At 42.1% G+C, this 13592-nt stretch overlaps 1 protein-coding gene across 2 annotated transcripts in view; it reads left to right on the top strand.

Moving 5' to 3' along the window:
• ago2 (argonaute RISC catalytic component 2) overlaps nt 1-13592 on the top strand; it is a 133795-nt gene that overhangs the window by 111875 nt on the left and 8328 nt on the right. For both annotated transcript variants that reach the window (XM_068031294.1, XM_068031293.1), the window contains 3 exons: nt 4932-5066; nt 6785-6886; nt 13052-13251. In XM_068031294.1, coding sequence (XP_067887395.1) covers nt 4932-5066; nt 6785-6886; nt 13052-13251 — 437 coding nt within the window. The remainder of the gene's footprint in view (nt 1-4931; nt 5067-6784; nt 6887-13051; nt 13252-13592) is intronic.

The following is a 13592-nucleotide window of genomic DNA, read 5'->3' as shown; positions in this document are numbered from 1 at the left end:
GTTAAGCTTTTCTAAATGTCCTGCTATTTCTTCCTTAATGATGGACTCTAGCATTTTCCGATGTTAGGCTGACCGGCCTATAGTTTCCTGCTTTTTGTCTCCCTCCCTTCTTGAACAGGGGTGTCACATTAGCAGTTTTCAAATCTGCTGGGACCCTCCTAGAATCCAGTGAGTTGTGGAATATTTTGAACAATGCCTCCACTAACTCTGCAGCCACTTCCTTTAAAACCCTTGGATGCAGGCCATCAGGTCCTGGCGACTTGTCTGCCTCTAGTCCCATTAGTTTGTCAAATATTTTGTCCCTCATGATAGAGACTGTCACAAGATCTTTCCTCCCATTAGCTCCTTGTTTATCTAATATCTGTGGGATGTTTATAGTGTCCTCCACCGTGAAGACTGATGCAAAATATTGGTTTAAGTTATCTGCCATTTGCCTGTTATCAATTCTGCAATCACATCCTCCAAGGGTCCCACGCTCTTTTTATATATCCGTAGAAACTCCTGCTGTTTGTTTTTATTTTTCTTGCCAATTTACTTTTATAATCAATTTTCTCCCTCTTTATTGGCTTTTTAGTCATCCGCTGCTGGTTCCAAAAAAAAAAAATTCCCAGTCCTCTGGCCTACTGCTAGTTTTCGCCGCTTTGTATGCCTTAGTTTTTGATTGGATACTCTCCTTGATCGCCGTTGTTAACTAAGGGTGGTTCATCCTTCTCATAGGGTCGTCCTTTTTGACCCAGATAAATTTTTGCTGAGCGTTATGAAATATCTGCTTAAATGTTTGCCACTGTTCATCCACTGACCTTCCCCATAGTCTATTTTCCCAGCCCACTTGAGACCACTCTTTCTTCATATCTCTGTAATTGCCCTTGTTTAAGTTGAGGACACTGGTTTGAGACCCAAGTTGCTTGTCCTGAAACTGAATTTGAAATTCTACCATGTTGGTGATTGCTACCCCCTCGAGGATCCTTAACTACTATATCTCCTATTAATCCTACCTCATTACACATTACTAGATCTAAAAGACTTGCAGGTTGGTAGGTAAATTGGCCATTATAAATTGTCACTAGTATAGGTAGGTAGTAAGGAAATATAGGGACAGATGGGGATGTTTGGTAGGAATATGGGATTAGTGTAGGATTAGTATAAATGGGTGGTTGCTGGTCGGCACAGACTCGGTGGGCCGAAGGGCTTGTTTCCGTGCTGTATCTCTAATCTAATCTAAACTAATCTAAAATAGCCTGTTCCCAGTAGGTTCGGCAGTGTATTGCTCTAAGTAACAATCCCTGATGCACTCTACAAATTCATCTTCCATGTTACCTCTGCCAATCTGATTGTCCAGTCAATATGCAGATTAAAATCACCCATGACAATTATAGCGCCCTTCTTGCACGCCTCCTTTATTTCCCGATTTATACTTTGTCCTCCAGTGAGGCAACTCTTCGGGGGCCTTTCGACGACTCCCACAGCATCCTCAGTTCGACTTCTTGCCCTTGCTATTCCTTATTTCCACCCAAATTGATTCCACATCACGATCTATTGCACCTATATCACTACTCGCCACTGCACTGGTACCTTCCTTTATTAACAAAGCTACCCCACCTCCTTTTCCTTTCTGCCTATTTTTCCGTAACATCCAAATACCCTTGGATATTGAGTTCCCAGTCTTGGTCACCCTGCAACCACGTCTGTAATAGCTATCAAGTCATACTCATTTATTTCTGTTTGTGGCGTCAACTCATCTATCTTGTTACAAATGCTGTGTGCATTCAGATAAAGAGCCTTAAGCTTTGACTTTTTAACCATTATTACTCATTCTGGTTCTAATTTCTGCTGTACTCTTATATTTTCTGCTCCCTTCCTGTCACACTTTGATTACCGTTCGCCTCTTCACTACACTGCACCTCTGCTCTCTCGTTTCTTTCTTATTTTTTAAACTTCCCTTCAATTGAACCACCCCCCCGCCCCCCATCCCACACTAATTAAAGTCCTATCTACAACCCTAGTTATACGATTTGCCAGGACACTGGCCCAACATGGTTCAAATGAAGCCCATCCCAATGGAACAGCTCTCTGCTTCCCCAGTATTGGTGCCAGTGCCCCATGAATCGGAACCCATTTCTCCATGACCAATCTTTGAGCCATGTGTTTACCTCTCTATTACTTACCCAATGCCAATTTGCACATGGCTCATGTCATATTCCGGAGATTATTATCTTTGAGGGTCTGCTTATTTAGCCCCGAGCTGCTCATAGTCCCTCAGCAGAACCTCTTTCCTAGTCCTCCCTATGTCGTTGGTACCTTTGTGGACCATGACAACTGGATCCTTCCCCTCCCACTCCAAGTTCCCCTCCAGCCCAGAAGAGATGTCCTTAACCTTGGCGCCAGGTAGGCAACACAGCCTTCGGGACTCACTGTCTTTGCTGCAGAGAACCGTATCTATTCCCCTACCAATGCTATCCCCTATTACTACTACATTTCTCTTTTCTCTCCCCACTTGAATTACACTCTGAACCACGGTGCTGTGGTCAGTTCACTTATCAAATCAAATATGGAATCTAATTTGCTGTTCGTGAATGTACCTCTACCCTTATTGCCTGTTTGCCCCACTTAATTTCCTAGAATTAGCACATCCTGTTGGACTCAAAACATAGAAAAGTCTTTGATTATGCTGTAGAAATGCCTCCCTTTACTTTTTTAAATTTGTTCCTGGGAAGGTCAGCATTTATAGCCCATCCCTAATTGCCCTTGAAAAGGTGGTGGTGAGCTGCTTTTGAACTGCTGCAGTCTTATGGTGTAGGTAGACCCACAATGATATTAGGTCAAACACTTGGAACTCACTTCCTAACGAAGCAATAGCAATATTGTTTCAAGTCATGATAGTGTGAGGCTTGGGGAACTTGCAGGTGGTGTTGCCCTTGTCCTAGATGGTAGTTTGTGGGTTTGGAAGGTGCTGTCAAAGGAGCCTTGGCGAATTGCTGCAGCGTGCCGTAGGGACTGGATGTCTAAGGTGGTGGATGGGGTGCTGATCAAGTGGGCCACTTTGTCTTGGATGGTCTTGAGCTTCTTGATTGTTGGAGCTGCACTCATCCAGGCAAATGGAGAGTACTCATTCACACTCCTGACTTGTGCCTTGTAGATGGTGGATAGGCTTTGGGGAGTCAGGAGGTGAGTTACTTACTACAGAATTCCCAACCTCTGACCTGCTCTCGTAGCCACAATATTTATATGGCTGGTCCAGTTAAGCTTCTGGTCAATTTTAAACAACTTACATTAGTTTTGCACCAACCTGTGTATAGATAATTAGTCATTGTTATTGCAGTCCTGTTACATTTATTCTCTATATATCTTTTTCACTGAAGCAACAGTGCTATTTCTACTCTGCTTTTGGAAATCAGTCGGAGAAAGTGGGAGCGAAATGCTCTTGTTAATCTGTCACTTAATTACTGGCAGTCCCTTTGCAGGACCACTCCCCTCTTTTCCCCCCCCCCCCCCCACCCCGTTGTATTTGTTCCCACGTCATTAGTCCGACATAAATCACAATTTCCCTTCCACCTCCAGTCTAGTTTTTGTATTTTTAGGATTTTTTTTTCTTCTGACTCTTGGACTTCAGGATTTCTTGATCGATTTGCAAATGTGTTAGGTCCTCTTTTTTTTCTGAATTTTAATTCAACAATTTTGTCTGGTAAATGTTTGTCTGCAAGCACCTGTGATTATTCCTTGAGAAGCATTTGATATCAGTAACACAAACCAATGTAATAATATTGGTCATATAGCACAAACTAATCCAATCTAATATAAAGAGAAATCTGTAACAGTTCTTTGCCAATTTCATCTTTTCCCTTAGCCAGACCTGGAAGTTTACTATATTTGAGTACTAGGTGGCGGAGGTATTACATTTGAGAAGTGTTACCGGAAAAAAATTGTCATAAGTTGCTGCAGTGCACAGTATTAATAGTTGTTCACACTGCAACCGCGGTATGCCATTGGTGGATGGATTGAATATTTAGATGAGTAGATGAGTTGCTGATCAAATAAACTGCCTCGTCTTGGATGCTGTGATGTTACAGTTGCATCCATCCACCCACCACACTACTGACATGTCTTCTAATTGCTGGAGAGGCTTTGGGAATTTGAGAGGAGTCACAGCATACCCAGACTTTGGTGTTTTGATATTTATAGCAGTTATTTGGCTGGTCCAGTTAAGATTCTGGTCAGTGGTGATCCTCCAGGATGTTGTTGGTGGGGGACTTGGTGATATATCCATTGGACGTCAAAGAAGGTGGTTAGGCTATCGGAGATGATTGTGCTTTTGTGGGGCATGAGTGTTACTTGCCATATAACAGTCCAAGAAGATGGTAAAGAAAAGGCAAGATGAAACTTGAGAAGGATAAAGGGAAAACTGGGCAGAAACTATATGGAAAAAATATCAATCTAATAGCTAAGCTATGCTTTGCGTTGGTGTGAATTGATTTCTGCCTAAAATATAGGGTTCTTGAGTATTCCTTTCATGGAGCCTTTTCTAGCTGAATGCTTCATCTTGAAGGAACTTTGGTCATAGACTTCTAAATGTGCTTGATGCAGAGGCAGTTTTATAATGCGAAAAGCTTGTCAGAAAATTTGTTGCCTAATTTTGTTTTTTGCATTCCAATAATTAATTTTATTTGAGTAAATTTAATTTGCAAATTCAAATGAATTAAATATTTAGCATCCTTGTTGGCATATGTGTGAAACATTTTCACAAACAAAAATAAACAAGTGGCGTTGGAAAATGTTGAACCTGAAATGAGTACGTGATGCTTGAGATTACAACTGTTTATATAAATTGTGTACTTGGATTTGTTTCAATATGCATCACGTCACAATATATTTTGTTTGAGTTTTTCTGCTGTTCTGCCAAATAAAATTAATGTTGCTGTAAATTACTTTTATAGGTGCTCCATCATGAGTTGCTGGCCATTCGAGAGGCATGTATTAAGCTGGAAAAGGACTACCAGCCTGGCATCACTTTCATTGTGGTTCAGAAACGACATCACACACGGCTGTTCTGTACTGACAAGAATGAAAGGGTAGGAGGATTGGTAGACTTCGTAGTTACGAAATGTGTTTGTTTCAGTATTTTAATGTTCATTGGATTCATAGTTGTATACAGTAACCGATAAAAAGTCAAGCAACTCTGTAGACTGGTTTGACTCTGGTTCACCGTGTTATTTTATATATTTTTTTAAAATAGCAACATAGGCTGCACAGCTTACCTCCTAACTGCATCTATAATCATGAGCACCTGCTGTAAATCTTGTGTGTTTTCTCCTGTTTTAGGGTATAAAAGTGTATATTTTAATTGCTCTAATCCAAATGTCTGAATTGCTTTGAACTATTGTTGGTTGGCAGAAGACAAGATTGTGACAAGTCATGGTATGCTGCGTTTTGTTTCAAATGGTCATGTTACCAACACTAGACTTTCAGACGAGCGAGCTGAAGAGGATGTAAATTTGTGATCTCAAATGTGGCAAGAAACTAAAAGTCCTAATTTCAATACTCCTTTTATAGTAGTTAATATGTCGAGCGGGTTTGCTTTGGGGGGCCTGTGATGAGCAGATTTTAATTTTAACAAGGTGAAGGAACTTCAGGTGGAGTTTAATGCAGACAAAAGCAGGTAATGTATGTTTCAGGATGATCAAATGTGTGCTGAATGAAATACTTCTATTTTATGCCAGGTTGTGAAATCTAAGGAGGTCAAAGCCCAAAGGATGTATTAGTACCCCTCTATATGGAACAGACATGATTTAAACAGGTCACTGAAAGTGGCAACGCAGGTGGTGGATAAGGTAGTCTAGAAGGCATACGGCATGCTTGCCTTCATCGGTCGGGGCATAGAGTATAAAAATAGGCAAGTCATGCTGCAGCTGTACAGAACTTTAGTTAGGCCACACTTAGAATATTGCGTGCAATTCTGGTTGCGACACTACCAGAAGGACGTGGAGGCTTTGGAGAGGGTACAGAAGAGGTTTACCAGGATGTTGCCTGGTCTGGAGGGCATTAGCTATGAGGAGAGGTTGGATAAACTCGGATTGTTTTCATTGGAACGACGGAGGTGGAGGGGCGACATGATAGAAGTTTACAAAATTATGAGCGGCATGGACAGAGTGGATAGTCAGAAGCTTTTTCCCAGGGTGGAAGAGTCAGTTACTAGGGGACATAGGTTTAAGGTGAGAGGGGCAAAGTTTAGAGGGGATGTGCGAGGCAAAGTCTTTACACAGAGGGTGGTGAGTGCCTGGAATTTGTTGCCAGGAGAGTTGGTGGAAGCAGGTACCATAGAGACGTTTAAAAGGCATCTTGACAAATACATGAATAGGATGGGAATAGAGGGATACGGTTCCCGGAAGTGCAGAAGGTTTTAGTTTAGGCAGGAATCAAGATCGGCGCAGGCTTGGAGGGCCGAATGGCCTGTTCCTGTGCTGTACTGTGCTTTGTTCTTTGTAAACAAATCTGCCAGGGTTCAGCAGTAGTCTGAGACCAATGGCCCTTTATGTTCTATGGGACCTGTTGCAGTATCTTTCAGTTAGTAGAGAGAGAGAGCGAGCATAATCCTCGGGTGACTTCTAGAAAGAAGAAACAGTACCCCTGTTACTTGAGTTTGTAACAAAAATCCACAAATTTCTCCGAAGGTAAAAGTTGTCTGTAGAACATGATTCATTTCAAGTCTGTAAACTGGAATTGAGCGTGGCTTCTTGCATGTTGCACTTGGTGCTAACTTCTATTAATGGCCCAATTTTTTGATCTACAGGTTGGCAAAAGTGGCAATATTCCAGCAGGCACAACAGTGGATACAAAAATAACACATCCATCAGAGTTTGACTTTTACCTGTGCAGCCATGCTGGTATTCAGGTGGGTTTTAAAAAAAGACATGGTGGGCCGAAGGGCCTGGTTTCTATGCTGTCTAGCTCTATGACATCAAGATAGAATAATAAACAGATTTCCCTGCAATCCATGCCTTTGTAACTTCTCGACTCAGCTATTCTCCTGGCTGACTTCCCACCTTGCATGCTCTGTAAACTGAAGCTAATCCAAAACTCTGCTGCCTATATCCTAACACACTCCAAATCCTGTTCACCCATCGCGCCTGAGCTTTCTGTCCTACATTGGCTCCTGGTCTGGCAACACCCCAATTTTCTTATGTCCTTGTATTTTCTCGTATCTTGTCAAGTTTTGTTTGATCGCTCCTGTACGACACCTTGAGGTGCTTTACTATGTTAAACATAAAAACATATGAATTAGGAGCAGAAGTTGGCCATTTGGCCCCTCGAGCCTGCTCCGCCATTCAATAAGATCATGGCTGATCTGGTTGAGTTCAAATTCTACACTCCCATCTACCCCCGAATAACCCTTGATTCCCTTGCCTAACATGAATCTACCTCCGCCGTAAAAATATTCAGTGATCCCGCCTCCATCACCTGAGGCAGAGAGTTCCAAAGTCGCACAACCTTCAGAGAAAAAGTTACTCATCTGTCTATATAAAGGCATGTGGTTGTAATCAATAAGGATTATTACTTAATATATAACAACCAAAGCATCTTGCATTTTTATATCAACTTTAATGCACAAAAATCAAGTGCTTCAGCAATAACAATGCTGAGCCAAAGGAGCAGATATTAGGAGTGATTAGAAGCTTGATCACAGAGGTTGGTTTTATGGATTTTGTAGGAGGTGGGGGGCAAATATGGTTTACAGAGGAAATTCCAGGGTGTGGGGTCTACCCAGCCACTAATTGTGGGGCAAAGCGGGGATGCACAAGAGACCAAAGTTAGAGGAACTGGAAGTTATTGGGGCTTTTAGGACTGGACGAGGTTGGCTTAGGAGGCAAAACCCTGAAAGGATTTAAACACGAGGCAGGACTGTTAAGTTAGGGGGTTCGGGGAGCTAATTTAGGTTAGTGAGGATAGTTTTGGTGGGTGAATAGGACTTGGAACACCACAGCATACAATTAGCAGAGTTTTGAAGTTGATGTTTAGAGGATGAAGCATGAGAGGCCAGTCAGTCTACTGTCGATAATCAGTAACGTGATGGAAGGTGTCATTGACAGTGCTGTTGGAGTCATACCTAGTACAAAGGAAGATGGTTGTGGTTGTTGGAGACCAATCATCTCAGCCCCAGGACATTACTGCAGGAGTTCCTCAGGTTAGTGTCCTAGACCCAACCATCTTCAGCTGCTTCATCAATGACCCCTCCATCAGAAGGTCAGAAGTGAGGGTGCTCGCTGATGATTGTAGTGTTCAGTACCATTTGAGACTCCTCAGACACTGAAGCAGTCCATGCTCACATGAACAAGAGCTGGACAACAATTAGGCTTGGACTGATAAGTAGCAAGTAACATTTGTGCCACGTAAGTACCAGGCAATAATCATCTCCAACGAGAGAATCTAACAATCTCCCCTTGACGTTCATTCGAATTACCATCACTGAATTCCCCACCATCAACATCCTGGGGGTTACTATTGACCAGAAACGTAACTGGATCAGTCATATAAATACTGTCACTAAGAGCAGGCCAGAGGCTGGGAATTCTGCAGCGAATAACTCACCTGACTCTGAAGAGCCTGTCCACCATCTACAAGGCACAAGTCAGGAGTGTGATGGAATACTGTCCACTTGCCTGGATAAATACAGCTCCAAAAATACTGAAGAAGCTCAATACCATCCAGGACAAAGCAGCCCACTTGATTGACACCCCACTCACTCCCTCTACCAATGGGGGTCGGGGCGGACAGTGGGGTAGTGGCAGCAATGGGTACCATATGCAAGATGCAGTGTAGTAACTTGCCAAGCCGCCTTTGACAACACCTTTCAAACCTGCAACCTCTTCTATCTAGAAGGACAAGGGCAGAAAACACATGGGAACACCACCACCTGCAACTTGCCCTCCTAGCCAAACACCATCCTGACTTGGAACTATATCGCCATTCCTTCACTGTTGCTGGTTCAAAATCTTGGAACTCCTTTCCTAAATGCACTGTGGTGTACTTACACCAGATTTATTATGAGAGGAATTGAAAATAAAAGTAAGGAGTTATACAGGGCATTGGTGAGACCACATTTCGAATACTGTGTGCAGTTTTTGTCTCCTTATTTAAGCAAGGACATAAATGCGATTGAGGCAGTTCAGAGGAGGTTTACTAGATTGATACCTAGAATGGAAAGGTTGGACAGACTGGGCTTGTTTTCACTGGAGTTTAGAAGAGCGAGGGGAGACTTGATTGAAGTTTATAAGATCCTGAACAGTCTTGACAAGGTGGATGTGGAAAGGATGTTTCCTTTTGTGGGTAAGTCCAGAACTAGGGGGCATTCTTTTAAAATTAGGGGTCGCCCTTTTAGGACAGAGATGAGGAGAAATTTTTCTGAGGGTTGTGCGACATTGGAACACTCTGTGATGGAGGCAGGGGCATTAAATAGTTTTAAGGCGGAGGTAGATAGCTTCTTGTTAGGCAAGGAAATCAAAGGTTACCGGGGTACATGGGAATGTGGAATTCGAGACAAACAGATCAGCCATGATCTTATTGAATGGTGGAGCAGGCTAGAGGGGCTGAATGACCTACTTTTCCTAATTCTTATGTTCGTATGGACTACAGTGGTTCAACAATGTGGCTCGCCATTACCTTCTCGAGGGCAATTAGGAATGGGCAACAAATTCTGCTCTTGCCAGCAACATTCACATCCTATGAAAGAATGGAAAAAAAACTGATCAGGAGAGCTTCTCTGACCTAACCTTGTAGCTTAAAATCCCCCATTCCTGGAACGATTCTGCTAAATCTCTTTCTTCCTAAAGGTGTGGTGGTCAGAACTGGACTTAATACTCTAGTTGTGGCCAAACCAGAGCTTTATACAGGTTCAGCATAATTTCCCTGCTTTTGTACTCAATTGCCTCTATTTATGAAACCGAAGAACCTATATGCTTTGCTGACTACTCTCTCAGTATGTCTTGCCACCTTTAAAGATCTATGCTCGAGAATACATAAGAACTAGGAGCAGGAGTAGGCAATTCAGCCCCTTGAGCTTGCTCCGCCATTCAATACGGGCTGATCTCATCTCTGCCTCAACTCCATTTTTGTGCCCGTTCTCCATAACCCTTCAACCCATTACTAATTACATCTGTCTATCTCCTCAAATTTACTCAATGTCCCGGCATCCACCACACTCTGGGGTAGTGAATTCCACAGACTCGCGACCTTTTGAGAGAAGTAATTTCTCCTCATCTCTTTTAAATCTGCTACCCCTTATCCTAAAACTATGACCCCTCATTCTATATTGCCCTACCAGAGGAAACATCCTCTGTACGTCTACTTTATCAATCCCCTTAATCATCATATGTACCTCAATTAGATCTCCTCTCATTCTTCTAAACTCCAGAGAGTAAAGGCCTAAACTGTTCAATCTCTCAAGACAAACTCCTTGTCTCTGGAATCAATCCAGTGAACCTCCTCTGAACTCCCTCCAATGCAACTACATTTCTCAAGTAAGGGGACCAAAACTGTACGCAATAATTGGGGATAGGCAACAAAATGCTGGCCTTGCTCACGATGCTCTCATCCCATGAAAACATTAAAAAAAAAACACCCATTCCCATGAAAACATCCAGGTCCCTCTGTCTGTGTACACTTTTTAGAACCCAGCCATTTAGTCTATATTGCCTCTCCCTATCCCTTCTGTCAACTTGCATCACCTCACACTTGTCTGTATTAAATTCCATCTGCTGCTTGACTGCCCATTCTGCTAGCCTATCTGTTGTAGTCGATTGGTATCATCATCACTGCTACACTTGAAATTTTGCTCTGTACTCCAAATTCTATCAAAAAAAGCAGTGGTCCTTCTGTCCTTAAGTCAATTTTATATCCAATCGGACACACTCTCCCATCTCATGAGTCTCAATTTTGTTAACCAGCCTTATATGTGGTACTTTGTCAAACGTTTCCTTAATATTCATATAGACAACTTACATTGCTGACCCTTCATCAGCCTACTCTGTTACTTCATCAAAAAAATTCGGTGAGATTAGTCAAGCACAATCTGCCTTTTACAAATAAAAGCAAAATACTGCGGATGCTGGAAATCTGAAATAACAAGAAATGCTGGAACCACTCAGCAGGTCTGGCAGCATCTGTGGAAAGAGAAGCAGAGTTAACGTTTCGGGTCAGTGACCCTTCATCGGAACTGACAAATATTAGAAAAGTCACAGGTTATAAGCAAGTGAGGTGGGGGTGGGGCAAGAGGTAACAAAGGAGGTCTAGATTGGACCAGGCCACATAGCTGACCAAAAGGTCACGGAGCAAAGGCAAACAATATGTTAATGATGTGTTGAAAGACAAAGCATTAGTACAAATTAATACACTGCCTTTTACAAATCCGTGCTGACCCTCCTTAATTAACTCAAACCTCTGCAAGTGCCTGTTGTTTATTTTTCCTAATTATTGTTTCTATAAACCTTACCCACTGTTAAACTGACCGGTCCATAGTTACTAGGAATATCCTTACACCCTTTCTTTGCCACACTCCAATCCTCTGGCACCTCCCTTGTATCTAGGGAAAATTGGAAGATTATGGCAAGCCCTTCTATTTTCATTCCCATGTCCTTGAGCAATCTGGGATGCAAGCTATTTGGACCGGGCGACTTATCCAATCTTAAGCATTGTCAGCCTTTCCAGTACATCCTTCCTATCAATTTTCACCCCATCCATTACCGCTACCATTCCTATTTCTACCGGCATTTTATCAGCAGCATCTTCCTTCGTAAACACGGATACAAAGTATTCGTATTCTAGCCTTGCCCTGTGCCTCTGAGCATATTTCACTCTTTGTCCCTAATAGGCCCCACCCCACTTTTTATTACCTGCTTACCAATTTACATGCCGGTAGAAGACACTTGGTTCCCTGCATGTTTACTGCCATTCTATTCTCTTTGTCTTATTTTCCTCTTCACTTCCCTCTCAGCTTATTTATTTGGCCTGGCTCTCGCTTGATGAATTCTCCTGACATGCATCATCCACCTTTTTCTTTTTCCGTCATATTCTGCATCTCACTCGTCATCCAGTGAGCCCTGGCTTTGGTTTCCTTACCTTTTGCCCTTGTTGGAATGTTCCAAGCCTGTACCTGAAGCAGCTCCTTAATTGTTCTGTTACAGTTTTTCCTGTCAATCTTTGGTTTCATTTCACCTTAGCTAGATCTCCCCCTCATCCCATTGAAGTTAGCTCTCTTTCAATTTAAGAACATAATATAAGAAATAGGAGCAGGAGTAGACTGTATTGCCCATCAATCCTGCTCTACCATTCAGTATGATCATGGCTGATCTTCGGCTTCAACTCCACTTTCCGTCCGTTCCCCATATCCCTTGATTTCATGAGACCAAAAATCTGCCTAACTCTGCCTTAAATATATTCAACAATGGAGCATCCACAACTCTTTTGGGGTAGAGAATTCCAACCTTTGAGTGACGAAATTTCTGCTCATCTGAGTCCTAATTATCCTGAGACTGTGTTCCCGTGTTTTAGATTCTCCAGCCATTGCTAATCTAAATCTTATGATACAATGGTAACTCTTACCCAAATGTTCCCCACAGACACTTGGTCCACTTCACCCCCTAGAACCCGATCCAGCATTGCTTCCTTCCTAGTTGGACTGAACATACTGGTCAAGGAAGTTCTCCCGAATTTCAGAATTTTCTCTCCTCACCCTATACTCTTAACATTGTTCTAATCGATATTTGGATAATTAAAGCCCCCCCAATATCAATACTCTACAATGTGATAGGAATTGTGCATGAAAACTGGCTGTCCAGCTAGCTTTGCATCTTTTAAAGACATTGATAAGTCAGCATCGTTATCAGGATCCCAAATGCGAATGACATTTCAGGATTGGAACTAATTTAACCTTCTAGTTGGGAGTCCAGCAAAATAGAGAAAAGAATCCATAGGCAGACTATATGTTCCACTTCTACATTATTTAAAATAGTGATTGAAAAATAATTTAATTAAAATGATTGGTTGATAATTAAACCTTTTCTAGGGAACAAGCAGACCATCTCATTATCACGTGCTATGGGATGATAATCGCTTCAATGCAGATGAACTTCAGATTCTCACATATCAACTTTGCCACACGTATGTCCGATGTACAAGATCAGTATCCATCCCAGCCCCAGCCTATTATGCTCATTTGGTGGCTTTCCGTGCCAGATACCATTTGGTGGACAAGGAACATGACAGGTATGTAAAATCTTTTGAGGCTTTGACTCTGAAATTTGTGCTCCAAAGGCTGATTTTTAGTGTTGAGGGTCTGAACTACAAGGAAAGTCTGGAGAAACTTTCACGTTCTTGCCTGGAAACAAGGTGCCTGAGAAGTGACCTTTATAGAGGTACATAAAGTAGTTAAGTGAATGGAAAAGGTAAATCTAGAATATTACTTCAGATTAAATTGGGACAAGGTTACATAAGTTCAAACTGTTTAAAAGTAAATGTAGGATGGATTTGAAGAAGTTCTTCAGAGTGATTAACACTTGGGACAAAAATGAAATACTGTGGGTACTGGAAATCTGAAATAAAAACTG

The sequence above is a fragment of the Heterodontus francisci genome, chromosome 5 (genome assembly GCF_036365525.1).
Source record: "Heterodontus francisci isolate sHetFra1 chromosome 5, sHetFra1.hap1, whole genome shotgun sequence".
NCBI classification, from domain to species: Eukaryota; Metazoa; Chordata; class Chondrichthyes; order Heterodontiformes; family Heterodontidae; genus Heterodontus; species Heterodontus francisci.
This window is presented reverse-complemented; position numbering and strand designations above follow the sequence as displayed.